The following is a 26,920-nucleotide window of genomic DNA, read 5'->3' as shown; positions in this document are numbered from 1 at the left end:
AGTTCTCTACGCTTATCCCCCAGTGTGGATTTCATATGCGTCCCCACAGTCTTGGACCTTGGTTTCCATCTGTTTGGCCTTCATGTGGATGCTGTCCACGTCCACTCCCACTCCCGGGTGACATTCGTGCAATGACAGACTTCTGGCATTGTGCTTGTCGGGGAGGGAAGATGAGAGGGGCCACATGACAAGAGGTGTGCTGCCCGGGAAGGAGACTGAAACCCCTAGCTATTTCCCACACCTGGGACCATCCGTGCAAGCAGCACAGATGGGTGGTGTGCCTCACACCCGCCTGATAACTCCCACCCCTCCCTCCTTGCCTTGGCCCCTGTGCGTCTGTGCATCGAGAGGGGAGACAGACCACTGAAGAACCACGGAATGCACACGAAGCCTGTGTGTCTGCAGGGATGTGGCTGCCCTCGGCCTCTAGCCCCTTTCTCCATGATCAGCGGAGCTTGAAATCCCGCAGTCCCTCTCCTTTCTTCCCCGGGGCCTACACACACCCTCCTACACACGTGTGCACATGCAAATGTGTAGACACAAGACACACACGCATACGGTCTCCACACAGAGGCATGCGCTGGTGGCCACACACTCTCACAATCACAAGACTGGAAACACACAGAGACACGCAACACACACATGAGCTCATGCATACACACCAACATAACACACACCCACACACCCAGGCTCGACACACAGGAAAGACGATGGACACACACGTGCACGCAAACTCAAGCCCATGCAGACAGGCTCCGCTCTCTCTCTCTCTCCCACAGATGTACGTGCATACACACACATGCACACACTCTGTGGCCCACAGGCATGCATGCGGCTACACACACCCACTTAAATGCACAGTTGTGCATGTCCACACATTCAGATCACATAACACACAAACACATGCATCACGCAAAAATGCATGCCCACTTGCCCTTACAAACACACATAGCTGCGCTCGCAAAAACACACACAACACTCACAGAAGGTCTCTGGCACAGCCATACACGCATGACCCAGCACTATCACACACGCCCCTCCACCATAGAACTCACGCAAACACACGCACAACAAATACACACGGGTTTACACACATATACATACACGGTTTTTCCTCACCGAAAAACACACATACCTGCCCTCAGGATAACCACAGGAAAAAGAAACATATGGTCTATGTCACACAGAAATACACACTGCTCTGCACCAACATACGCACTGCTCACGCAAACACGCACCCATGCACTCCACACAAAGTCACTGGCTCACTGGCATTTGAGCTGACATTCCCAACCCACACACACAGTTTTGCACGTATGGTCTGACACATACAACATACACAAAACTTCTCCAGTACACAAGAATACATAATTGGCCCCAGAAAAACACACAAACACACATACAAACACATAGCCCCTACGGTACAGCCCCTCCACCTCCCGGCCCCTACGGTACAGAGACACTCATGGAACACACACGGTCGTCAGTAAACAGTCATACACTGCTGGTTCCACACCAACAGACACGCACACACATATGAGCTCATGCCAACACATATATATGCAACGCACACACACCAACACGTGTTTTCAGCACACAAGTTTGCACACATGATCACCCAAATACACACACATGTGCTACGACAACAGACACCCACCAAGCATGCACACAGTCTCCAAAACCGAGGCATGAGCAGTTGGCTAAAGATGTGCGCACACATCGCCCCCCCACACACACACAATAAACCAAAGGCCTGCAAACACAGACACACAATAGACCCCCTTGCGCATGAAAGCACACATACACTCAACAATCACACGAAAGTTCTTTGGCACACGTCCATACATATGTAGCCCCGCAGAAAGTCACACACCCAGGTGCACCTGAAAACACACACACATGCCATACACCCATGGACTAGCACACACAGCCATGCAGATTTCTGCTCACATGCACCACCGCCTTGCCACTGGTATTTCCAGGGTCTGGTCAGCATCCTGGGCTTGGCCATGGGGATCCAACCAGCCAAGGCCGAGTGCCAGGAGAACACATTCCCACGACCCAGAAAAAACCTGGCCCCAAACCATTTTGTGCATGCATCCCGCAGGCGCACAGCCTCTATTAGGTTCCCGCCACTAGGCCTGGGCGCCAGATCTCTACCTCCCGGCTGTTTGCGGGACACACGTGCTCTCACCTCCAGCTCACCCCCTCTGCCGCTCTCACGGCTCAGTGCTGAGGATTGGCTCCACGTCCAAATGGAGAGCAAGGCATTGTCAGGGGACCCTAGGACTGCCCTGAAATACTGGACCACCTTAGTCCACAGAGGGGGCCGTGAGGATGGGGGGGGCATGGGGAGGCAGGCGCCTTGGGCGAGGCGGAGGTGCCGCAGGCGCTAAGTGAGGGGGGATGGTGGCACAGGCTGTGCAGGGGGCTGAGACCAGCAGCGCAGGGCAAGGGCGGCCCGGGGGAGGAGTTGTTCATCGTGGGGAGGATATCATGGCGGTGGTGGAGGTCGTGGTGGTGGAAGATGAGGAGGTGGTGCGACCTGAGCCAGAGAGAAGATGCAGTAGCTGCTGCAGGAAGAGCGAGTGCCAGGTCCCGAGTCACCCAGAGCACGTCTTTCCACACTGGATGTTGTTCTGTTAGCGCTCAGCTCTGTGGATGCCCAAGCTACCAGGGCCTACTTGTGGCACAAGCACAGGATGAATCAGAAGCGGAGTTCTCACCTGGCTCGCCGGAGGGCCATCATCCAGTGCATCTCTGGCTTCTGGGCCCAAGCCGTATCCTTCCTCTGGCTGGTGGGGCTCGGCTGCTGTGGAGGAGCACCGGGAGGAGGGCAGCAGCTGAGCCATGGCCACGGCCATGAGCGCGGCGGGGAAAAGCTCTTTGCCCCATTCTGTGTTGGGAGTGAGCCCCGATCCCTAAATGAACAGCAGAGGAAGGCGGGGCGGGGCATGGTTTGAGCTCAGGGGCTGAGACCTGTGCAGACCGTGTGTGATCAGAAGCTGCGGGCCGAAGCATTGGGGCTGCAGCACTCCCAACAGCCTTGCAGGGTTCAGGGAACACGGGTCAACCCGCTTAGACAAGTAGTGTAGCACAAAGCACCCTTGGCTCAGAGCAGTATTGGAAGGAAACGTTTGCTGGGGAAATGGGGCAGACGGAGAGGCTGCCTTCCCCCCTTCCCTGTCCCTCAGAGCCTTTGTGGTTTTCCAAAGAGTTCAGGGCAGACCCACAATGTCGTCCACTCTCAGGTTGCCAAGTGAATCAGTGGGTCGCCTTGCTTGGGCCGACCCCGGGAACACAGACATAGTGCTGCTGGGTTGCTGCAAACTCTGTCTCCACAGGCCCCACACAGCCAGGCCGAGGCCCCAGGCCCAGGCGACTACATGCACCTTTCCTCCCTGCCAGTCTCTGCCCCTCTGTGTCCTCGCCCGCCCCCTCGCTCTGTCCTCTCTGCCCTCCTCCTGTGTCCATTCCTCCCGGTGTGGGGTCTCTCTGTCCCTCTCTCTCTTTTGCTTTCCCCCTGCCCCCACCTACCGCTTGCCCTCCCTCCTGCGCTGACTCTGCCAGGACCACCCTTTGTGCCGTGGGTGTGCAGCCGTGCTCCAGGTGAGCCAAGCGGCCCCCTCCTGTGCACAGGAGGCCCCTCAAAGTCACGGGGCTTCAGGCAAACACACAAGCAAACACAGCTGTCAGTGTGGGACGGAGCACATCCAGCCATCCAAAGTAGTGACTGCCTGCCGGCTGCCCGCACTGGCCAGGGAAACATGGGAACGAAGAGCAATCATGCCCTCAGCCTTTCCCTGTCCGGTGCACCAGCCTCAGAGGTGCTGGAAGCCAAGGGACTCCCCAGGGTGGAGCAGGTGGGAAGAAAGGGCAGGAGCTGACGAGGTTGGAAGGGCGGCAGTGCCTGTTGTTTCTGCACTTTTGGACCTTCAGTTGGCTGCTCTCAGCTGGGAATTTTCAGGTTGTTCCTGGTCCCTTTCCATAGCACGTGCCGGCAAGGCTCCTTGACCCAAGGCAGATCCTGAATCACCCCAAGATATCAGCCGTGATGGGTGACCAGGACAGAGACGTGCTCAGCTACATGACCAATTGGGAGGTCAGTCCTGGGCGAAGGTGGCTGGGGAGGCCCGGTGGGCTTGGGGTTTGAGCAGGAGGGGGCCCGGCATAGTGGTTCAGTACCGCAGACAGGCATGCAGCTGGGACACCTAGAAGACACATTCCCCCTCCCCTCCTCTTTCTTCGGAGGGGCAGGTGGTGGAAATGGGCCATCCCAAGTATCGCTGCAGGTTGATGTTTGCCTTTGGGAGCAACCCCTACTTCCAGAACACAGTGATCATTAAGGTGTATCGGCTTAGCACTGCCGGTAGGAGTGGGCTTCAGCTTTGAGATGGTGGAGAGGGGCAGGGGGCCACTTGGGAGTGGGTGGAGAGGTGCACTGGGTCCCCAGCATGTGGTGGGACCATGCCTAGGAGCAAGAGAGGCGGGAGTTTGAGAGGGAGAGAAGGCGAGAGGGCATGGGTTTTAGGCCGTGGAGAGCATCTCCTAAATTTTCCCTTCCTGCAGGATAGAGGGTATCTCGTTCCACGCCAGTCCAGTGGTTCTGGGAAAATGAAGGTGGAGCTGCCAGCTGCAGGCACAACACCAGCTGTAACTTTTTCAAATGCTTGTGTGACCCCAGCTGCCCCGGGTCTAAGAGGATCAGCGAGGTGGGGCCACTGCAGGCCTCGTCAGCCATGGTGATGCCTAAGAGGGCCCGGGCCCCATGCTTAGCTGGCCTGTTTTCCCTACCAGGTTGTCATTGAGGACCTGTGGCCCAATCCCCTCCTGTACTACCCGAGGCAGGAATCAGCTGTAGGGAATGAACTGAGAGGAGGGCCTGTCTGTGAGGCGCAAGGGGGCCTAGGTCCTGACGTGTATGTGTGTGGAAGTTGCCAGGGGACAGGGAGATTAGTCATGGGGAAACTGAGGCTCAGTGGAGCCTGGACCCCAGCTGGCCCAGGGAAGAGTTGGCAGGGTGAGAAGGGAACCTGTGGCAATGCAGGCACACATCCAGGGGTGTGCGTCCACGAGGGCAAGTTCAGGCCTCCCAGGCTGGCACCTGGAACATCCCAGGTCACTCGGGAGAGGCCAAGCTCCTTCACCCCATTTCTCAGAACTGTCACCCGTGCCCGTCGGCCCCTCTGTCAGGTCTCTGGCCGCTTGTTCTGTTGGGGATGACCTGCCAGTCTTTGGGAGTGGGGCTCCCTTGTCCCATCCCGCTGCTGTGCCAAGAATCCCCCACTTCCCTCCATGTTCCCGACCACCCCGTGGCCTCCCACAGCCACATGGCCATTCTTGGGAATGGCACTGGGCCGTGGGCTGGAGGCTCCTTTGTCTCTAGGAGAAGAAGAACAGGGATCCCACGAGGACAGAGGACACCCTCATCCACCTTTGCTATCCTTGGCATTATGCAATTTCACAAATCCCTAACGTGTGTGTGTGTGTGTGAGTTTGAGTGTGTTTGTGTGTTGTGTGCACCTGGGGCATGGCAGCTGTGTGGACATGGACAGAGCAGAGCATCAGAGTCTGACCAACAAGAAGTTGAGGAGGCGTTCACCGCTGTGAGAGATATGTGCGCGAGGCTACGTGGTGCTTTGCCTGCACAGGACAGAAATGGGGGAAAGGATCACCAGTCCAGATCTGGAGAGTATCCAGCACGTATCTGAAGGGACAGCAAAGGAGACATAAACAAGTTAAGAAGCGCTTTGCGTCTGTGTGTGGGATAGTTCCTGGAGCCAGGACATGGCGAGGAGGCAGTCTGCCTGGTGAGGCCCTACAACCCCCGAAGTGTGGGATTGTATGAGTGGCGGTGACGTTCAGCGTGGGTGCAGGGCAGGGCAGGGCATGGCATGATGACATCCTAGACTGGGTCTAGGAGGAGGGCGGAAAATATAGACCACTCTCCATGGGAGCCTTATTCTTCAGGGCAGGGCACACAGGTAGGGAAGGGTCCTGGCGAGCGGGGCCCCCGTGGCCTGGTGGCTCCTGGTCCCGCCACATTGACACAGGTTAGGGAGCTTGGCCCAGTACCATTGCTCCTGGATGCGGGCCCCGCACTGCTGTGATATGGTCCCACTTATGTGTCCGGTCAGGAGAACCGGAAAACCCACATATCCCGGGAAGACTAAGGAGGAGGACATCCCTCATGGTCCCTGCAGACCCTCGCCATACCACGCCGCAACACTCGCCCACAGGGGACAGTTCCAAGGACGTGGGAGGGACGGTAGGTGTGAGTGGTGGAAGGCACTGTGGCATTCTGAGTGGGCTGTGTGTGAGGGAGGTCTGCGTTCGGCTGTGTGTGTGTGCAGAGTCATGCATGCGTGTGTGTGTGCTTGCGTGTGCGGTCACCCAAGCATGCCTCTGGGCCATGGATCATGTTGTTTGTGCGGTGTGTGTGAGTTTGCATTAGCACATGTGAGTGTGGCAAGAGTGCTTGCCTCTGGACAGGAGACCATGTGTCTTGGTGTGTGTATAGGGAGGGTGTGTTTGCAGGAGCACTGGTGTGTGTGTTTGCGAGGCCACGTGTGTGTGCCACTGTGTCGGGACCCTGGGTGTTTATGTGTTGTGTGGTTGCATGCCTACGTATGTGTTGGTGTGTGTGGTCAAGTGTGCATATTTGTGTGCCACCGACATTGTGAGTTGGTGGGTGTTGCCTGAGTGTGTGTCTGCACACGGATGGGCGTGTGTGTGTGTGCGTGTGTACGGCCAAGTGCACATACCTGTGTGTGTGGGCAATGTGTGTGTTTCTATTACATATGTGTGAGCTTGTTTGCCTGTGTGCTTATGTGTATATGTGTGTGGACATGTCTGTGTGCCTGTGTGCTGGGGATAGTGTGTGCTTCCCAGTTTAGTGTGAGTGTGTTTGTGCATGTTTCCTGTGCACATCAGTGTGTGTTCCTGTCAAGTGTGCATGCCTGTGCCCTGGAGATCATATGTGTTGGGTATGTGATCCTGAGTGTGTCTTTGTCCGCACACATTTATCTGTTCTTCTGCGGCCATGTGAGTGTGCCTCTGTATGGGGACCGTGTGTGTGTTCTGTGGTGTGAATTTCCCAGTGGATATGAACATGTGTGTGCATGTGAACAGAAATCTGCATGGCTGTGTGTGCTAGTCCATGGGTGTGTGGCGTGTCTGTATGCTTTCAGGCGCACCTGGGTGTGTAACTTTCTGCTGGGCTACATATGGACGGACGTGTGCCAGAGACCTTCCGCGTGAGTATAGAGTGTATGTGTGCCACTGTGTCGGGACCCCGGGTGTTTATGTGTTGAATGTTTGCATGCCCACGTATGTGTTGGTGTGTGTGGCCAAGTGTGAATGCTTGTGTGTCACAGACCTTCTGAGTTGGTGGGTGTTCCCTGAGTGTGTGTTTTCACACGGATGGGTGTGTTGTGCGTGTGTGCGGCCAAGTGCACATACCAGTGTGTGGGTACCGTGTGTGTTTCTATTTCATGTACGTGCGTGTTTGCCTGTGTGCGTATGTGTGTATGTGTGTGGCCATTGTGCTTGCCTGTGTGCCAGTGATAGTTTGTGATTCCCAGGATTGTGTGTTTGTGTGTGTTTTGTGTGCACATCAGTGTGTTTTCCTGTCAAGTGTGCATGCCAGTCACTGGAGATCATATGTGTTGGGTGTGTGTTTCCTGAGGATGTCTTTGCCCACGCATGGTGGTCTGTGCTTGTGTGGCCATGTGTGAGTGCCTGTGTGCGGGGACCCTGTGTGTGTTGTGTGTTGTGTGTGTTTCCCAGTGCATGTGAACTTGTGTGTGCATGAGAACAGAAATCTACCTGGCTGAGTGTGCTAGTCCATGGTTGTATGGTGTGTGTGTGACATTCTGCGGGCCTACATATGTTTGGACATGTGCCAGAGAACTTCTGTGTGAGTGTTGAGTGTATGTGTGTTTGCATGCTCAATGGTGTCTATTGTGTGTCTGTGTTTGCAGGCCTTTCAGTGATTGTGTGTGTGTGTGGGTGGCGTGTGTGCGCATGTCTGTAGCCACCCGCTTATGCCTCTGTGTTGGAGACTGTGTGTGGGCTTGGTGTGTGTGTTTTGCATTAGCACTTGTGTGTGTATTTGGGTGGTCATGTGAGCACACCTGTGTGCTGAAAACTAGTGTGGCTCTGTGTGCATTGCATATATGTGTATTGACAAGGCACATGTGTGCGTGTGTGTGTCTCTCAGTGAGGGACAAGCAGTGTATGCCTGTGTAGTGAGGACCATGTGTCCTCCTTGAGTGTTTCTGTGCAGTATGCACTGTGTGTGTGTGTGTTTTTGTGTGTGTTGGTAGGTGTGTGTATGTTTTGGGGGCCAATTTTGTATTCTTCTGTACTGGAGAAGGGCTGTGTATGTTGTGGGTGTGGGATTACACGCGCAAAAGTGTGTTTGTGTGTGTTGGGAAGCTCACCGCACATGACTGTGAGCCAGAGAGTTTGTGTGGGGTGCGTGTGTGCATGTTCTCATGAGCACATGCATGTGTGTGTGTCAGTGCAGCCCAGTTTGCATTCCTTTGTGATGCAGAACGTGTGTTTCTGTTCCCTGTGGGTATCCTGAGGGCAGGTGTGTGTCTCGTGTCTGGGTGAGGGCCAGTTGTGTATGCCTGTGTGCCTAAGACCGTGTGTATTTGTTGCACGTGTGTCTGAGTGATTTCTTGTGTGGAGGGAGTGTGTGTGTTAGTGCAGGGGCAAGCGGGTATGGCTGTGACGTAGACCTTGTGTAGGTGTTGTGCGTGTGTTTGTGAGCGCAGCTGAGTGTGTTTGCCCGGGCAATTGCGCATGCCGGTGTGCAGGACACGTGTGTTTTTGCATTATTAGGTCTGACTGTGTGCATGCACAGGGTTGTGTGGGAGTGGAAGTGTGAGCCAACATGCATGCTTTTTGGCCACAGATTGTGTGTGTGTTTGTGTGTGTGTGCGTGCGCACACCTGTGTGAGAGAGCGAGAGCAGTGCCGGTCTGCATGGGTTTCTGTCTCTGTGTGTGCATGCAGCCATCTTTGCCGTGCATCTAGCCCGGGTGTGTGGGTGTGTGTCGTGTGTGTGTGTATGCATGACCTCGTGTGTGGGTTTTGTGTCTCTGTGTGTTTCCAGTCATGTGTAATTGTGAGAGTGTGTGGCCATGGCACATGCCTCTGTGTGGAGACTGTATGCGTGTGTGTCGTGTGTCCAAGGGTTTGCATGTGCACACATGTGTATGACTGTGTGTGTGTAGACCCCAGGCAGCAAAGGAGAGGGACTGTGGGATTTCCAGCTCTGCCAAAGATGGAGAAAGGGGCAAGAGTCTCATTCCCAGGCGACTCTCCTCTTGTCTTGTGGCCCCTCTCACCTTCCCTCCCCGGCAAGGTCAATGCCAGAGGTCTGTCATTGCACGAATGTCACCCAGGAGTGGGAGTAGACGTGGATAGCATCCACGTGAAGGGTGAACAGATGGTAACCACGGTTCAAGACTGTGGGGCACATATGAAATCCACTCTGGGGGAAACGTGTGGAGACCTGGTCGGGGAATGTGCCTGGATATATGTGCACGCTTCCCCCAACTGAGACGGAAACACTCAATGACTGGAAACACAGAGCGACACGCAACACACACGCGAGCTCATGCATACAGACACACATGACATACAGCCAGACCCCCGGGCTCCACACATGGAAGAGAAGATGGCCACACACACGAATGCAGACACAAACTCATGCAGATATCACCTGCTTGTCAGTAATGCCTGGAGAGACTGGCTTGCATTGGCATCAGACCAACGGGCCCACGCCTAATTTTCTGAGTTGAAAACACGCTTGGGCATTCTCTCACCACATTTGTGGGCCAGCTCTGGGGACATGATGGCCTGACTTGGTGTTCCGCTAACGGTCTCACCCAGCTGGCCCAGACGGGGGGAGTCGAGAGTGGATGTTTTCTCCTCTGCAGGTCAGATGAGCCGGGAACCCCTTCCCGGGGCATTCGTGCCTTTGGCAGCATGCAACACAAGACGCTCCATCTCTGCTGATGTAGGTGTTCGTGCTGCCTGTCACCTGGGTGCCGTCCTCAACTCCTTGCTGCCTGGGCTTCCAATGTGTGGGCACTGAGGTCACCGAGCCGGCAGACAGCATCCACCTGCTGCCCTCTCCAAAGGGTTCACCCACTCTTCCTGTTCAGAGTGGGGTATCTGGGTCCCCTTTGCTGTATGCTCTTGGCTCCGGGAAAGGCAGGGGTCTCTCTCCCCTCCATGCCAAACACACTGCATGTCTGTGTGAGTGTGAGCTTGGGTTTGTGTGGGCACCATCTTGGCACCTTTCCGAGGCTCACTGTCCTGGCTGCCGGATCGAAAAGGGGGAGAGGGCTTTGAATTCCCGGGAAAGGAGCTGCACAGAGATGCATCTGCATCTTCCTTCCAAAAGCCTTTATGTTCCAGAGGCCGTGTGGCCAGAGTGCCAGAGAAAGAGCGCCGGAAGAGAATGTCAGAGAGGAGGACATAGAGGAGAGCGTGAGGAAAGGACAGGCAGATGGATGGCCAGAGCACTTTTCGTCGCTCTGTTCCTGACCAGCAAAGGGCATGCACTGGGATAAACTGTAGCCGCACCTTTCCCCCTTGCTGGCAGATGGCTTCGGGGCCTCTGTTTCTTGAAATCACACTATTGATACCCCAGGACTTGGGCTGAACTTTTCCATGCACACCCGACCAGGCTTTCCCGGGGGGCACACAGTGTCTTAAGTCTTACAGGAATCTATTTGGGAAGGGTGAGGGACAGCTTCCCATTGGCTGTAAAATACCAGGCAACTGCACGCTCGACGGGGCTACAGGAATGGTTCATGCCAGTGTTGTTGGTGGGGGTGGGGGTGGGGGTTCGGCATGCGAGTGGGTGAGCGAAGGGTGTTTGTTGCAGCTGGGACCCCAAGGCCCCCCCAGAATGGGCACGTGGTCGGGCTCCCTTCCTGGCTGTCTGGCTCCCACTGGGGTGAGGTGCAGGCCCGGCTAAAGCCACGACAACGGCCTTGCCACTGGGTTGTCCCGGGGTCAATTCAGCATCCTGGCCTTGGGCATGGGATTCCATCCAGGCAAGGCCGAGTCCCAGGAGCCCACGCCCCCTTGACCCAGAAGCCACCTGGCACCAAAACTTTGTGCATGCATCCTGCAGGCACGCAGTCTCTTATAGGTGCCTGCCTCTAGGCCTGGGCACCAAATCTCCACCTGCCGACAGCTTGAGGAAGACACGTGCTCACACCTCCAGCTCATTCCCTCTGTTTATGCCACGGCTCAGTGCCGAGGCTCAGCTCCATGTCCAAATGGAGAGTGAGGCGTGGTCCGGGGAACCCCGGGCTGCCCCGGAATCCTGGACCACCTTAGTCCGCAGAGGGTGTCATGAGGAGGTGGGGGCCAATGGGGACGCAGGCGCCTGAGGTGAGGTGAGGGTGCCGAAGGCCCTACGTTAGGAGGAATGGCAGCACAGGCTGTGAAGGAGGGTGAGGCCCAGCAGTGCAGAGGTGAGTCTGGCCGGGGGAGGAGTTGGTCATCGTGGTGGAGGATATGGCAGTGGTGGAGGTCCTGTCGCCAGGAGACGAGGAGGTGCCGCAACCCGAGCAGGACAAGAAGCTATAGGAGCTGCCGCAGGAAGAGCCAGTGCTGGGTCCCGAGACATCGGGGGCCCCACTTGTCATGCTGGAGGTTGTTCAGTTAGCGCTAGTCTCAGTGGACGCCCAAGCTACCAGGGACTATTTAAGGCTCAAGCAGAGGATGAATCAGAGGCGGAGTTCTTATCTGGCTCGCCGGAGGGCCATCATCTGGTGCATCCCTGGCTTCTGGGCCCAGGCTGTATCCTTCCTCCGGCTGGTGGGGTTTGGCTGCTATTGAGGAACACTGGGAGGAGGGCAGCAGCAGAGCCACGGCCAGGGCCATGAGTGCTGGGGTGAAGGGATCTTCCCTCCCACGCCCGGCATGGAGTGGGACCCCATTCCCTCTATGCACAGCATAGGCAGTGGCAAGGTTCAGGGCGGGGCGGGGGTGAAAACACAGGGGCTGGGACCTGTCCCAATGTGTCTGAGCAGAAGCTTTGGGCCAAAGCCTTGGGGCTGCAGTACTTCCAACAGCCTTGCGGGCATCAGGGAACAGGGGACAAAACTATACGACAAGTAGTGGAACCCAAAAAACCCTTGACTCAGCAGATATTGGAAGGAAAAGATTGCTGGGTACATGGGGCAGACAGAGAGGCTGCCCGCCCCCCTTCCCTGTTCTTCAGAGCCTGCGTGGTTTTCCAAAGGGTTCAGGGCAGACCCACAGTCTCGTCTGCTCGTGGGTTGCAAGTCATTGAGCGGGCCGCCTCGCTTCAGCAGACCGCGTAACCTCAGACACCGCGCAGCGGCGGTGCTGCAAACTCTGTCTCCACAAGCCCCACACAGCCAGGCCGAGGCCCCAGGCCCAGGCACCTACAAGCACCTTTCCTCCCTGCCTGTCTCTCCCCCTCTGTGTCCTCGCCCGCCCCCTCACTCTGTCCTCTCTGCCCTCCCTCTGTGTCCCTTCCTCCCAGTGTGGGGTCTCTCTGTCCCTGTCTCTCTTTTCCTTTCCCTCCTTCTCCTACCTACCCCTTTTCCTCCCTCACTCGCTGACTCTGCCAGGACCACCCTTTGTGCCATGCGTGACCAGCCAGGCTCCAGGTGAGCCGAGCGGCCCCCTTCTGGGCATAGGGCGCCCTTCAAACCACGGGGCTTCAGGCAAACACACAAGCAAACACAGCCGTCAGCGTGGGATGGAGCACATCCAGGCATCCAAAGCTGTGACTGCCTGCAGGCCACACGCACAGGCCAGGGAACCATGGGAACAGAGAGCAATCAGGCCCTTGGCCTTGCCCTGTCGGGCGCAGGCTTCCTCCGAGGTGCTGGAAGCCAAGGGACTCCCCAGGGTGGAGCAGGTGGGAAGAAAGGGCAGGAACTGACGAGGATGGGAGGGCGGCAGTGCCTGATGTTTCTGCACTTTTGCATGTTCGGGACGCTTGCTCTCAGCCAGGAAGTCCTGGGTTGCTCCTGGCTCTCCTTCCGTAGCACATGCTGGCGAGGCTCCTTGACACAAAGCAGATCCTGAATCACCCCAAGATATCAGCCGTGACGGGTGACCAGGACAGAGACATGCTCAGCTACATGACCAATTTGGAGGTCAGTCCTGGGAGACGGAGCCTTGGGGGGCCCGTTGGGAGCAGGGTTTGAGCAGGAGGAGGCCCGGCAAAGTGGTTCAGTGCTGCAGCCAGGCAAGCAGCTCGGGACACCTAGAAGATATGTTCCCCCTTCCCCTCCTATTTCTTCGGCGGGGCAGGTGGAGGAATTGTGCTATCCCAAGTACTGCTGCAGGTTGATGTTTTTCTTTGGGAGCAAACCCTACTTCCAGAACAAAGTGATCATTAAGGATTATCAGCTTAGGTTTGCCGTTAAGGGTGGGCTTGAGCTTCGAGGATGCTGGGGGGCAGGCAGGGGGGCACATGGGATCGGGAGGGGAGGTGTGCAGGGTCCCCATCATGGGGGCGGGACCTGACTCAGGATGGAGAGAGGCTGGGAGGTTGTGGGGGAGAGAAGGTGAGAGGGCGTGGGTCCTAGGCTGTGGACAGCCTCTTCGAAATTTTCCTGTCCTCTAGGATAGAGGGCATCTCATTCTACTCCAGTCCCATGGTTCTGTAACTATGAACATGGAGCTGCCAGCTGCAGGCACGATATCACCAGCCTTAACTTCTTCAACTCGTTGTGTGACCCCAGCTGCCCGGGTCTAACGGGATCACCGAGGTGGGGCCCCTGCAGCCTTCGTCAGCAGAGGTGATGCCTGAGCCCCAGCTGCTTGGGAATGGGGCCCGGGCCCCGTGCTCAGATGGCCTGTTTCCCCTACCAGGTCGTCAGGGAGGACCTGTGGCAAAATCCCCTGCAGTACTACCTGAGGCAGGAAGGCAGCTGAAGGGAATGAACTGAGAAGAGGGTCTGTTGATGAAGAGCCGGGGTGCTGTGTCCTGACGTGTGTGTGTGGAAGGTCCCGGGGAACAGGCAGATTAGTGGTGGGGAAACTGAGGCTCAGAGGAGACTGGGCCCCAGCTGGCCCAGGTAGCAGGGGGAAGGGTGGAAGGGAAACGGGGAACTCAGAGCACACATCCAGGGGGGTGCTTCCATGCGGACAAGTTTTGCCCCAACATGCTGGCAGCCTTACTCTGAAGCTGTGGCAGATTGATGAACTGTGGCGGAACAGAAGTCCTCAATAAAATCAACAAAAGTAGACCCACACCAAGATATACTGTAATTAAACTAGCAAAATACAGTGACAAGACAAAATTTTGAAAGCAACAAGACAAAAGAAGACAGTTACATACAAGGAAAAATGCATAAGAATAAGAGTGGATTTCCAGCAGGAAGGAGTTGCATGATATTTTCAAAGTGCTAAATGCGGAAAATCTGCAGGCAAGAATACTCTATCTAGCAAGCTATCCTCAGAACAGAAGGAAAAAATAGAGTTTTCCAGGCAAAAGACAACTAAAGGAGTTGATAACCAGTAAACCAGTTCTGCAAGTAATATTGAAAGGGGACTATTTGAGTGGAAAGAGGAGACCAAAAGTTACAGTATGAAGGTAGGAAACATAAAAGCAGTAAAAATTAACACTTCTATAAAATGTCATGCAAGGAACTCAGAAAATAAAAGGATTTAAAATATGACAGCAGGGCGCCTGGGTGGCTCAGTTTGTTAAGCGACGGCCTTCAGCTCAGGTCATGATCCTCGAGTTCGGGGATCGAGTCCCGCATCGGGCTCCCTGCTTGGCAGGGAGTGTGTTTCTCCCTCTGACCCTCTTCTCTGTCATGCTATCTCTCATTCTCTTTCTCTCAAATAAGTAAATAAAATATTTAAAAAAATAAAAAAAATATGACACCATATGGGGACTGGGTGGCTCATTTGGTTAAGCCCCTTGATTTTGGCCTGGTTTATGATCTCAGAGTTTTGAGTTTGAACCCAAGTCCAGCTCCATGTTGGGCATAGAGTCTGTTTAAGATTCTCTCTCTCCCTTTCCCCCGTCCCTCCCCTCCCCTCTTGTTCATGCTTTCTCAAAAAATAAACAAATAGATAAATAAATAGATAGATAAATAACAGCAGATATTAAAATGAGAGGAGGAAAGGAGTAAAGAATGGTTTCAAGCTTAAATGACCATAAAATTAATATAGACTGCTATATGTAGATGTTATATACAAACCTAATGGTAACTACAAATCAAAGACACTAATAAATATGCAAAGAATAAAGAGAAAATAACCCAGGTATATCACTAAGGAAAATCAGCAAACCATTAAAGGAAGACAAGAATGTATCAAAGAAAATCTTCATAAACAACCACAAAACAAATACACTGATATGTATTTATCAATAATTATGTTGAATGTAAATGGACTGACTATTCGAATTGGAAGACAAAGAGTGACACAATGGTTGTGTCCATCCATGGGGAAGACCCATCTGTATGCTGTCTATAATAGACTCATTTGAGACCTAAAGACACCTGCAGATTGAAATGAGGGGATGGAAAAACATTTATCATGCAAATGGCTATAAAAACAAAGCCGGAGTGGCAATCCTTTTATTGTACAAACTAGATTTTAGATTTTTTAAATTTTTTTTATTTGACAGAGAGAGAGAGAGAGCACAAGCAGGGGCAGTGGCCGGCAGAGGCAGAGGGAGAAGCAGTCTCCCCACGGATCTGGGGGAGCCCAATGTGGGACTCCATCCCAGGACCCCGGATCCCAGGATCATGTCGTGAGCTGAAGGCAGTCGCCAAACCAACTGAGCCACCCAGGCACCCCAAACTAGATTTTAAAACAAAGACTATTAACAAGAGACAAACAAGAGCACTATATAATCATAAACAGGACAATCCAACAAGAAGATCTAAAACTTGTAAATATTTATACACCCAACATGGGAGCACCCAAATACATAAAGCTGTTAATAACATTAAGGAATTCATTGGTAATAATGCAATAATAGTAGGGGACTTTACCACCACATTTACATCAATGGACAGATCATCCAAACAGAAAATCAACAAGGAAACAGGGCTTTAAATGACATAATGGACCAGATAAACTTAACAAATATAATCATGACATTCCAACCTAAAAGAGCAAAGGACACATTCTTTTTAAGGGCACATGGATCATTCTCCAGAATAGATCACACGTAAGCCCACAAAACAGGCCTCAAGAAATTCAAGATGGAAGTCATACCATGCATCTTTTCTGACCACAATGCTATAAAATGGGAAGTCAACCACAAGAAAAAAAAATCTGGAAAGACCACAAATACATGGAAGTTAAACTAAATATAAATAATGAAGAGTGAACCAGGAAATCAGAGAAGGAATAAAAAATACATGGAAATCAATGAAAACGAAAACACAACTGTCCAAAACTGTTGAGTTCCATCAGAAGTGGTCCTAAGAGGGAAGTACACAGCAATGCATGCCTAGTTCAACAAGCAAGAAAAGTCTCAAATAACCTCACCTTACACCTAAAGGAGCTAGAGAAAGAACAATAAACAAAGCCTAAAACCAGGAGAAGGAAGGAAATTATAAACATGAAAGCAGAAATAAGTGATATAGAAACTAAAAACAACAACAGAACAGATCAATGAAACCAAGAGCTGGTTCTCTGAAAAATACTAATAAAATTGATAAGCCTCCAGGCTATTTTTCAAGAAGAAAAGAGGAAGGACTAAAATAAATAAAATTACAAATGAGAGAGAAATAACAGCCAACACCACAAAAATACAAACAGATATACAAATAATTATAAAATATATGAGAAACTATATGCTAACAAACTGGACAACCTGGAAGAAATTGGTAAATTCCTAGAAACAGGAAGAAATAGAAAATTTTAAAAGATTGATTATGAACATATACATTGAATCAGTAATAATAATGAAAAAAAAACTGCCAAAGTCCAGGACGAGATGGCTCCCCAGATGAATTCTACCAAGCATTCAGAGTTAATACCTATTCTTCTCAAACTATTCCATAAAACAGAAAAGGAAGGATGACCTCCAAGTCCATTCTATGAGGGGAGAATTACTCTAAAATCAAAACCAGAGAAAAATTCCACTAAAAACACAATAGGCCAATATCTGATGAACATGGATGGAAAAATTCCTGATAAAATACTAGCAAATCCAATAGAATAATACATTAAATAAATCATTCACCCACTCAAATGGAATTTATTCCTGAGTTGTATGTTGTTCAATTATCACACATCAATGCGATATACCATCAATCAAAGGATGAAACCATATGATTATTTCAAGAGACACAGAAAAAGCATTTGACAAAGTACAATATCCATTCATGATAAAAATCCTCAACAAGGTAGATTTAGAAGGAACATACTGCAACAAAATAAAGGCCATATATGAAAACCCCAGATAACATCAACCACAATGGCAAAAAACAAAGCTCTTTCACTATTTAGGAAAAAAAAAAAAGGACGTCCACTCTCACCACTGTTATTAATCATAGTATTAGAAGTCCTAGCCTCGGCAATCAGACAAGCACTAGAATCAAAGGCATCCAGTCAGCAAGAAAGAAGCAAAACTTTCACTACCTGCAGATGACATGACACTACATACAGAAAACTGACAAGACGCCAACAAAAATTCAGGTAGAACTGATAAAGTCAAGTCTCAGGATACAAAATCAATGTGCAGAAATCTGTTACATTTCTATACACCAATTAATGAGCAGCAAAAAGAGAAATTAAGAAAGCAATCCCATTTATAGTTTTACCAAAAACAATAAGATATCTAGGAATAAATCTAACCAGAGGGTTGAAAGACCTGTACTCTGAACTGTAAAACACGTATGAAAGAATTTGTAGAGCACACAAAAAATGATGAACATCCCACAGTCATGCACGGGAAGAAAAATTACTGTGAAAATATCTCTAACCCACAGCAATCTACAAATTTAATGAAATCCTATCAAAATACCACCAGGGTTTTTCATAGAGCTAGAACAATCCAAAAATTTGTTTGGAACCAGAGAAGAATTTTGTTTTTAAATTATTTTACATATATATTTTTATTATTATGTTCAGTTAGTGAACATATACAGAAGAGCTTTAATTGTCAAAGCAATGTTGAAAAAGAAAAGCTAAGCTGGAAGCAGTACATCTAGTCTTCAAGTTATATTACAAAGCTGTAGTGATCAATACAGTGTGGTACTGGTACAGAATATACAGATACATAACACACAAAAATAGATCAATGAAACAGAATAGAAAATCCAGAAATAAACACACAATTTTGTCATCAACTAATCTTTGACAAAGCAGAAAAGAATATCCAATGGGAAAAAGACAGTCTCTTAAACAAATGGTGTTGGGAAAACTGGACAGCCACATGCAGAAGAATGAAACTGGACCACTTTCTTACAGCATACACAAAAATAAACTCAAAATGGATTAAATGTGAAAGCTTAAACCATTAAAATCCTAGAAGAGAGCACCGATAGTAACTTCTCTTGACATAAGCCACAGCAACTTCTTACTAGACACATCTCCTGAGGCAAAGGAAACAAAAGCAAAATTTAACTATGGGGACTTCATCAGGATAAAAGCTTCTGTACAGAAAAGGAAACAATCAACAAAACTCAAAGGCAGCCTGCAGAATGGGGAAAGATATGTGTAAACAATATATGTGATAAAAGGTTAGTATCGAAAATATAAAAAGCATTTGTTAAACTCAACACCCAAAAGCCAAAAACCCAGTTAAGAAATGGTCAGAAGATATGAACAGATATTTCTGCAAAGAAGACATCCAAATGGCCAACAGACACATGAAAAGATGTTCAACATCACTCATCAGCAAGGAACTACAAATCAAAACCACCATGAGATATCACCCCACACTAGTCAGAATGGCTAAAATTTAAAAAAAATATACAAGAAACAACAGATGTTGAAAGGATGCAGAGAAGATCCCTCCTGCACTGTTGGTGGGAATGAAAACTGGTGCAGCCACCCTGGAGAACAGTATGGAGGTTCCTCAAGACATTAAAAGTAAAACTGCCCTATGACCCAGCAATTGCAGTACCAGGTATTGACCCTCAGAATAAACAATACTGATTCAGAGGGGTACATGCTCCCTGATGTTTATAGTAGCAATGTCCACAATAGCCAAGATATGGAAGCAGCCCATCGACAGATGAATGGATAAAGAAGATGTGGTACATACATACAATGGAATATTACTCAGCCATCAGAAAGGAATGAAATCTTGCCATTTGCAATGACAAGGATGGAACTAGAAGGTATTATTCTAAGCAAAATATGCCATTCAGAGAAAGACAAATACCATATAATTCACTCACATTTGAAAAAAAAAAAAAAGAAATGAGCAAAGGGGAAAAAAAGAGAGGCAAACCAAGAAACAGACTGTTAATTCTAGAGAACAAACTGATGGTTACCAAGGGGAACTCGGTGGAGGATGGGTGAAACAGGTGATGGGAATGAAGCAATGCACTTGTTGTGATGAGCACATGGTGTTGTATGGAAGTGCAGAATCGCTATATTGTACACCTGAAAGTAATATTACCATGTATGCTAACTGGAATTTAAATAACAACTTTAAAAAATTAAACCTTAGTGTGATGTGCAGTTGTTACTTTAAATATGATTTTCAGGTTTGCAACTTAGGAAAGTGAAGTTTAGAGTTTGTCATAAAAGATTTGAGTTGAAGTAATACATATATAAATTGAAATATGGTAGAGATAAGAAGATAAGTTCTTTGCTCAGATATTTCAAAGTCCTTATCACTTTGACAATTAAAACTGTAATTCCCTGGATAGTCTAGATTCTGTCTTCACCTATTCTCTTTCCTTATCCTTGTAAAACATCTTTTCTCTATCATTATTTCAATTTATATATGTATTAACTACTATTACTTCAACTCAAAACTTTTGTGACAAACTCTAAACTTCACTTTCCTAAGTTGCAAACCTGAAAATCATATTTAAAGTAACAACTGCACATCACACTAAGGTTTAATTTTTTAAAGTTGTTATTTAAATTCCAGTTAGCATACATGGTAATATTACTTTCAGGTGTACAATATAGCGGTTCTACACTTCCATACAACACCATGTGCTCATCACAAGTGCTTTAGAGGGTAGGAAGTGGGGGGATGGGTTATTAATATCCTGGTGATGGGTATTAAGGAGAGCATAATGAAAGGAGCACTGGTTGTTATACACAAACAATGAATCATGGAACACTACATCAAAAACTAATGATGTGATGTACAGTGATTAACATAACATGATAAAATAATTTTTGAAAAGAAAGCTTAAAAAAGCATCCATTACTATGGATATGGCAGTATGAATATGATAAATAGGTTTAATTAGGTGAAAATATATGAAGAGTTATGATTGTGTTAGAAATAAATTTCTAAGGAAAAAAAGTGTGGATGTCATTGATGATAGTATGACAGATTTCATAATAGTAAGGAAAAGAAAAATGGTCACAATGTAACAGATTTCAGTAGAGCATATTAGAGAAATTTTTATATATATTTCTACCAAGAAAGTATTTTCTCAACTTAAAATTCTGACATTACTTTTGTTAAGATTCTGTGGTAGTAAAGAAGTTCATGTTAGAAGAATAAATAGTTTGAGTGTCTATGCTAACCTTGTTCCCGCTTTCTATTCTGATAATGTGATTAAACCATTCTAGTTCTATGGGTATCACAGTAATTAAGAAATTATTATAATCACATCACCTGTATCAGAAAGAAATATTATGGCAGTTAAATAATACACCAAGTATGAAATAACTTTGGAAGTCATAAGGTTAATGATTCCTATTATTTGGTATTAAAAACTCATGCATTTCTCTGGAAAAAATCTCCCCCTCCTTTTCTATTTCCATTATGCTTTTCTCTTCATTTTTTTTTCATACCTGCCTCACTACCATTTTCTTGGGCCTTACTCTGAAGCTGTGGCAGAGAGATGAACTGTGGCGGAACAGAAGCAGGAGAGGCAGTAAAAGCTGAGTTGTTTGTAGAGGTATAGACTGAAAGGAAGATGGAAGCAGAGGTAGTCATGGCCCCTTGCTGGGACCCTGGTGCATGGCTGGGCCGTGTGACTCCCTGAAGCCAAAAATGGAAAGGGCTCCCTTGGCTGAAGACTTAGGGCTTTGTGCAATGTTCATCGAAGTGACTCAAAATTCCCACCTGCACCCAAGTGTCCTTTTGTTGTAGATGGCATACCAGAGGTGCCCCTAAGTCACCCTGCAAGAAACAAAGAGCAAAATGTCCATGTACATTTTAAAGGAGGCTAGGAAGTAACTTCTGGTTTTGAAGAAGTAACTTTTGCTTTCCACACCCCTCAACTCTATCACCTTACAGCCAGTCTCGCCAAGAGCTTGCTTGGCTTCCACACAGAAAGTGAACTCATTCAGCTTGGGCCAAAACTGGGCACATGTGCTGACTTGCAGTATTCTTAGATGCCTTTTCTGCAGAATTCCAGGACTTCCTTGTGGAAAAGGGAGAACAGAGAGGATTTTAGGTTTACCCTAGTTAGAGGGAGAAAAATAGCTGAAGGAAAAGATAATCACAAACATTCTATTACATGAAAGGATACTACTCCTTCTTTTCAAATATATCATACTTATGCTCATGTAAATATGCTGCATTACTCACCTCTCATGAGGGACCAACTGGGTAGCCAGCAGTCATACAGCTGTATATATTTTTTTAAATATTTTATTTATTTATTTGAGAGAGAGAGAATGAAAGACAGCATGAGAGGGAGGAGAGTCAGAGGGAGAAGCAGACTCCCTGCTGAGCAGGGAGCCCGATGTGGGACTCGATCCCGGGACTCCAGGATCATGACCTGAGCCAAAGGCAGTCGCTTAACCAACTGAGCCACCCAGGTGCCCGAGCTGTATATTTTTCTCTTGCTCCAGGTTCTCCTCTAGACAGATAGGAAGCACCAAGAGTTGAAAATGTAGGAAGATTAGCCCAGGACCCAAAGGTCCCTTGGGACATAGTTAGGGCATGGCACAGTGAATGCCTACAGTTTGAGCCTGAGCAGGCTCCTGAAGATCAGTAAGCCCCACTTGGACCATGGCTAGTGCTTCTGAGTTTTTTCTGGGAGGGAAATTTATCAAGCATTTTATTATTACATATTTCAATGTGGAAAAGAACTCTAGAGTTAACATGAATAAAATAATGTCCAGGTGAGCATTAAAGTACTACTATTCCCTTCACTGCTTCTGTCTTATTAGGAACACTATGTTTGGACACCTTCAGAAATACGGAGGTAAGTTTTACAATGGAAACCATTTCTTTGTGGAAAATTCCTAACTTAAATTATTAGGCATCCTAATATTTATCGTTTAACACTTAGTGAAATACACCAAAAACTAAAGATGTACTGTGTGGTGACTAACATAACATGATAAAAAAACACTTAGTGAAATACATTTTGAAAGTTAGGAGTTGAAATATTGTATAGTAATATTGTAAATAACTTTGGATAGTTATTCCCTTTCTGGGGGCTTTGTTTTCCTTGTGTGTCCAAAGACTTACTTCACTATGCTAAAAGAAGAGATAAAACTATGCTCAAAAGGATATTTTTCAAAGAGTTATAATTCTTCTACAGATCCATATATTTAAGAGATAACATGGTTGAAGTCATAAAATGGAAAACTGTGAACCTTACTACTTAAACTTCCCATCATTTTGTTATAGGTAAAATTATACAAAAATAGGGCATCTTTTTACAGTTCTATTGATTTGGATCCTGAAATTATCTCTGAAAAACGGGTAAAGCACCCATTTATGGATACTTGAGATATGACAAGATACAAGAAGAGATGCTTTCTCTTTAGTTAAGAAAATGTATCAGATGTGACTACTGCAAGAAGATACACAAAATTTGATTTCTGTAACAAAGAATATGTACTGTCTTTAAAGAATCTTGAAATGACATACTCAGACTTACATGAATATTTGCACATCTAGCTGAGGTAAGGATCCACTCTTCATTCAGTACAGAGCCAGCACAGAAACAGGAGAAAGAGAGTTGCACGGAAACCATCCAAGGAAATTCACCCACGTCTGCCTCCCAGCAGTTGGGACAGTGGGGCACAAGGCCAGGTCGTAATCCACACTCTGCAGAATGAATCCATATTTTCAATAGGTGAAGGTAGTATTATTACCTCCTTTACCTGAACAGTTTGATTTCCTATTTTTGACTTTATCAAAGTGCTTGTAAATTTCCAACTTTAGGAAACTGCTTGGAAATATAAATTTTAACCCTATATAGTTGGGTATGGGAACAGAGATTGTCTGAATACACCTCTCTGAAAATAACATATGTCTATTCACTCCTCAAATAGAACAGTAATCCATTTCTAAGCAATAAAAGCATTTTATAATATGCTCTGAAAGGAACTATACTTATAAAAAAACTGTCTCTAGCAAAAATTAGTCTTATCTGAATATGTAGACATCTGTTAACATTTTGTTATCCATTCCCCATTCTCTGATCTAAATAATGGTTTGAATTGTGTCCTGCCCAAGTATGAGGGCATGACTTCTGACCTATAGAGAAACTCTTGTACTAGGCTCTAACAAAGACCTTGGTCCTAAGGATAATAACTCAAATAGATGACTACACTGAACTTGCCTGTGGCTTCATGAGAAATAGCAGCTGTCTTGAAGAGCCAGAAAGCCTGGACACTCTCTTTCCAGGCCACACCTAGGTGACACTCAGCCAAAGAAACGTTTAGTTGTGAATACTTGAGAGGATCTTGTTCAGGCTGATGAGACTTGGTTCCAGATTGAGGCCCAGGCATCAGAGAAGGTTCTTTTCTTAAAAGGGTGGCTGGAGCAGCAAGCAGATATGAAAAAGTATGAGAAAGAATGTTCTCTTCAGTAAATTTTTAGGAAGACAGTTCCTTGACAGAGCTATCAGAAGAGGAGGCTAAGGCAGGAGAACAGGAGAGAAGGCTGCTGGAGAAGAATGGAGCAAGAAGGGAAAATATAGAATAAAGGGAATATACAAGAAGAAATGACCAAATAGGAATGGGGCAATGCACATGGTGATGGGAGAGAACAAGGAATAAGAAAGGAAAATGATGGAGAGAGGGGGCTAAGAGATGTAGATGTTACATCAGGGCTTCCATTTGTTTTTCTAATTTGTAATTTGACAAACTTCAGGTAATGAAGTCTTTCAGGAAGCCAAGTACTTGCAAGGGGAAGAAAGGGAATGTTTGTGAGCTCACTCAAACGGAGAGAATTGATTTGATATTGGCTTTCTGTTGTACCTATCTCAGTTGACAAAGCTATAAAATACTGATGTGGGGAAGGAATTATTTCTATTGGTAAAAAAGGTACATGTTTAGACCAGGAACTGAAATGGCTAGTTAAGGGAGTTGCTCTATCTGGCTCAACCTCAGAAGGAACAAATGATATAATTCTATCGGCTTATAATGCCTGTCAGGTCTGATTTCTACTTCAGTATGGATCCATGTTCTGACTTTGTCACGTTTATGGATAGCAAATGATGCAATCATACCAGTTTCAGGGTGGGCCCAGGATCTCACTGCTTGGGTTTCAGGATGGATCCAAGGGTGAAACATACCAACTTCAGGCTGCAACCCGGAGCTGAAGATCTGAGATTCGGAATTGGTCGATGGTCTGACTTTATTCATTGGAATGTAGAACCAAGATCTAAGTGAATCAGCTTCTAGCTTCATCCAGGGTCTGACTGTTTGGATTTCTGAGTAGGGTTGATTCACAGTACCTCTTTGCTGAATCCAGGGGTGATTTATACCGTCAGCCTGACTCCAGGGACTGACAGATTGGGAGTCAGATTTAATCCAGGGTTGACCTGCATCACTTTGAGTCTGTAACCAAGATGTAATTGTATCAAGTTCCAATGAAGTTGGAGGTTTTACTACTTGCCCCTCTGTCTGGATCCAAATTTGGATTGTTTCAGTTTCAGGTTGAGTCCATGATCTAATTGTATTGGATTCAGGCTGGTTCCAAGGTTTTATTGAATCCAGTTTAGTCTGGAACCAGTGTCTTATTACTGTACCAGCTTCTAACTGGGTCAGGGGGTATATTTCTATATTTTCAGACTGGGTCCGTGATCTAATTGTAGCAGTTTCAACCTGAATCCAGGGTTGCACTGTACTGATTTCAAGCTTGGTCCAGGATCTGACTGTACTAGTTTCATACTGAGTCCAAGAGCTACTTATACCATTTTGGGTCCCAGAAGATGTCATTTGAGATTCAAGCTGGGACCAAGGCCTAACTGCATCATTTTGAGTCAGGTACCAAAATGTGCCTGTATTTCTTTCAGTCCAGATACTGACTGACTGAGACTCAGGCTTGGTCCAGGGTGTGACTGTACTGCTTTTAGACTGGATCCAGAGGTTGAATATACTAGCTTCAATCTGAATCCATGGTCGCAAGGCATCACCTCCAGAAAGAGTCCAGGTTCTTACTTTGTCTTTCTCAGAATTATTCCAGGGGTGGGATATACCAGTTTTAGTTGGAATCCATGATATGACTGTAGGAGTTTCATGTTGGGCCAAGGGCTCAAATCTATCAGTTTCACACTGGATCAAATTTCTCACTGTTTGAAGTTCTGAGTGGGCCGATGTACTTACTCTTTCTGTTTCATTTTTAAACCAATATCTGCTAATATCAATTTCAGAAAAGGGTAAGAGTCTGGCTGCTTGAGACAAAGGCACTATCCATGATACCAGTGTTTCAAATTCAGGCAAAGGCCATGTATTAACATTATTAATTCCAGGATGTGTCGACAGAAGAGATGCTTGATTTTCTCCTTGAATCAAGGATTGAGTAGAATCACTTTGAGGATGCAATGAAATACTGAATATACCAGCTTCAGGCAGTATCCATGATTTCTTAGACTCAGATATAAGTACAGTCCAAAATATGACCGTATCAGTTACACTCGGTATATAAGAATTTACTGCTTGATATTCAGACTGAGTCCAGGATATAATTGTGGACATTGCAGAATGTGTCCAGGTTTTACTAATGAATATTCATTATGAGTCCATATTCTCACTGTAGAAGTTTAGTGTCTGTCAAAGGATTTAGAGGAGAGGTAGCCTGGGTCCATGTTGTGATGGTAGAAACAAGTGTCACTGTCCAGGGATTTACTGCTGGAAACACACCTTGGTTCCATGACCTGACACTGGAAGCAAGAGCCTCTGTCCAGGGATTTACTGCTGGAGGTACAGCTTGAGTCCACGATGTGACTCTGGATGTATCAGTGTCTGTCCAGGGATTTACTGCTGGGGGTACAGCTTGGGTCCATGGAGTGACTCTGGATGCACCAGCCTCTGTCCAGGGATTTACTTCTGAAGGGATAGCTTGGGTCCATGGTGTGACTTCGGATGCATCAGCTTCTGTCCAGGGATTTACTGCTGGATGTACAACTTGGGTCCATGGCATGACTCTGGAAGTGACAGCATCTGTCAAGGTATTTATTGTTGGAGGTACAGCTTGGGCCCATAGAGTGACTCTGGAAGTGACAGCCTCTGTCCAGGATGGTACTGCTTGGGTCCATGGAGTGACTCTTGATGCACCAGCCTCTGTCCAGAGATTTACTTCTGGAAGTACGGCTTGATTCGATGCAGCAACTCTGGATGCACCAGCGTCTGTCCAGGGATTTACTGCTGGAGGTACACCTTCGGTCTGTGGAGTGACTCAGGATGCACCACCAGTGCCTGTCCAGGGATTTACCATTGGAGGTACAGCTTGGGTGCATGGAGTGACTCTGGATGTACCAGCCTCTGTCCAGGGATTTATTGCTGGAGGTACAGCTTGGTTCCATGATGTGACTCTG

The 26,920-nt window shown here is 47.8% G+C and overlaps 1 protein-coding gene across 1 annotated transcript; it reads right to left on the bottom strand.

The window, feature by feature from the left end:
• Positions 1–12: 12 nt before the first annotated feature.
• LOC148162021 (uncharacterized) lies at positions 13–26,908 on the bottom strand. The gene is given in 14 exon segments (XM_088020457.1): positions 13–153; positions 2,195–2,392; positions 2,727–2,921; positions 3,538–3,629; positions 20,985–21,315; positions 21,426–21,559; positions 21,727–21,766; positions 21,948–22,176; positions 23,019–23,202; positions 23,720–24,017; positions 24,020–24,057; positions 24,060–24,518; positions 24,521–25,519; positions 26,629–26,908. Coding segments are annotated over 14 exon segments (3,618 nt in total).
• Between the last annotated feature and the right edge of the window lie 12 nt (positions 26,909–26,920).

The sequence above is a fragment of the Eumetopias jubatus genome, unplaced genomic scaffold (genome assembly GCF_037043125.1).
Source record: "Eumetopias jubatus isolate StellerSeaLion01/CBP00866 unplaced genomic scaffold, mEumJub1_p1.0 scaffold_27, whole genome shotgun sequence".
Taxonomy (NCBI): domain Eukaryota; kingdom Metazoa; phylum Chordata; class Mammalia; order Carnivora; family Otariidae; genus Eumetopias; species Eumetopias jubatus.
This window is presented reverse-complemented; position numbering and strand designations above follow the sequence as displayed.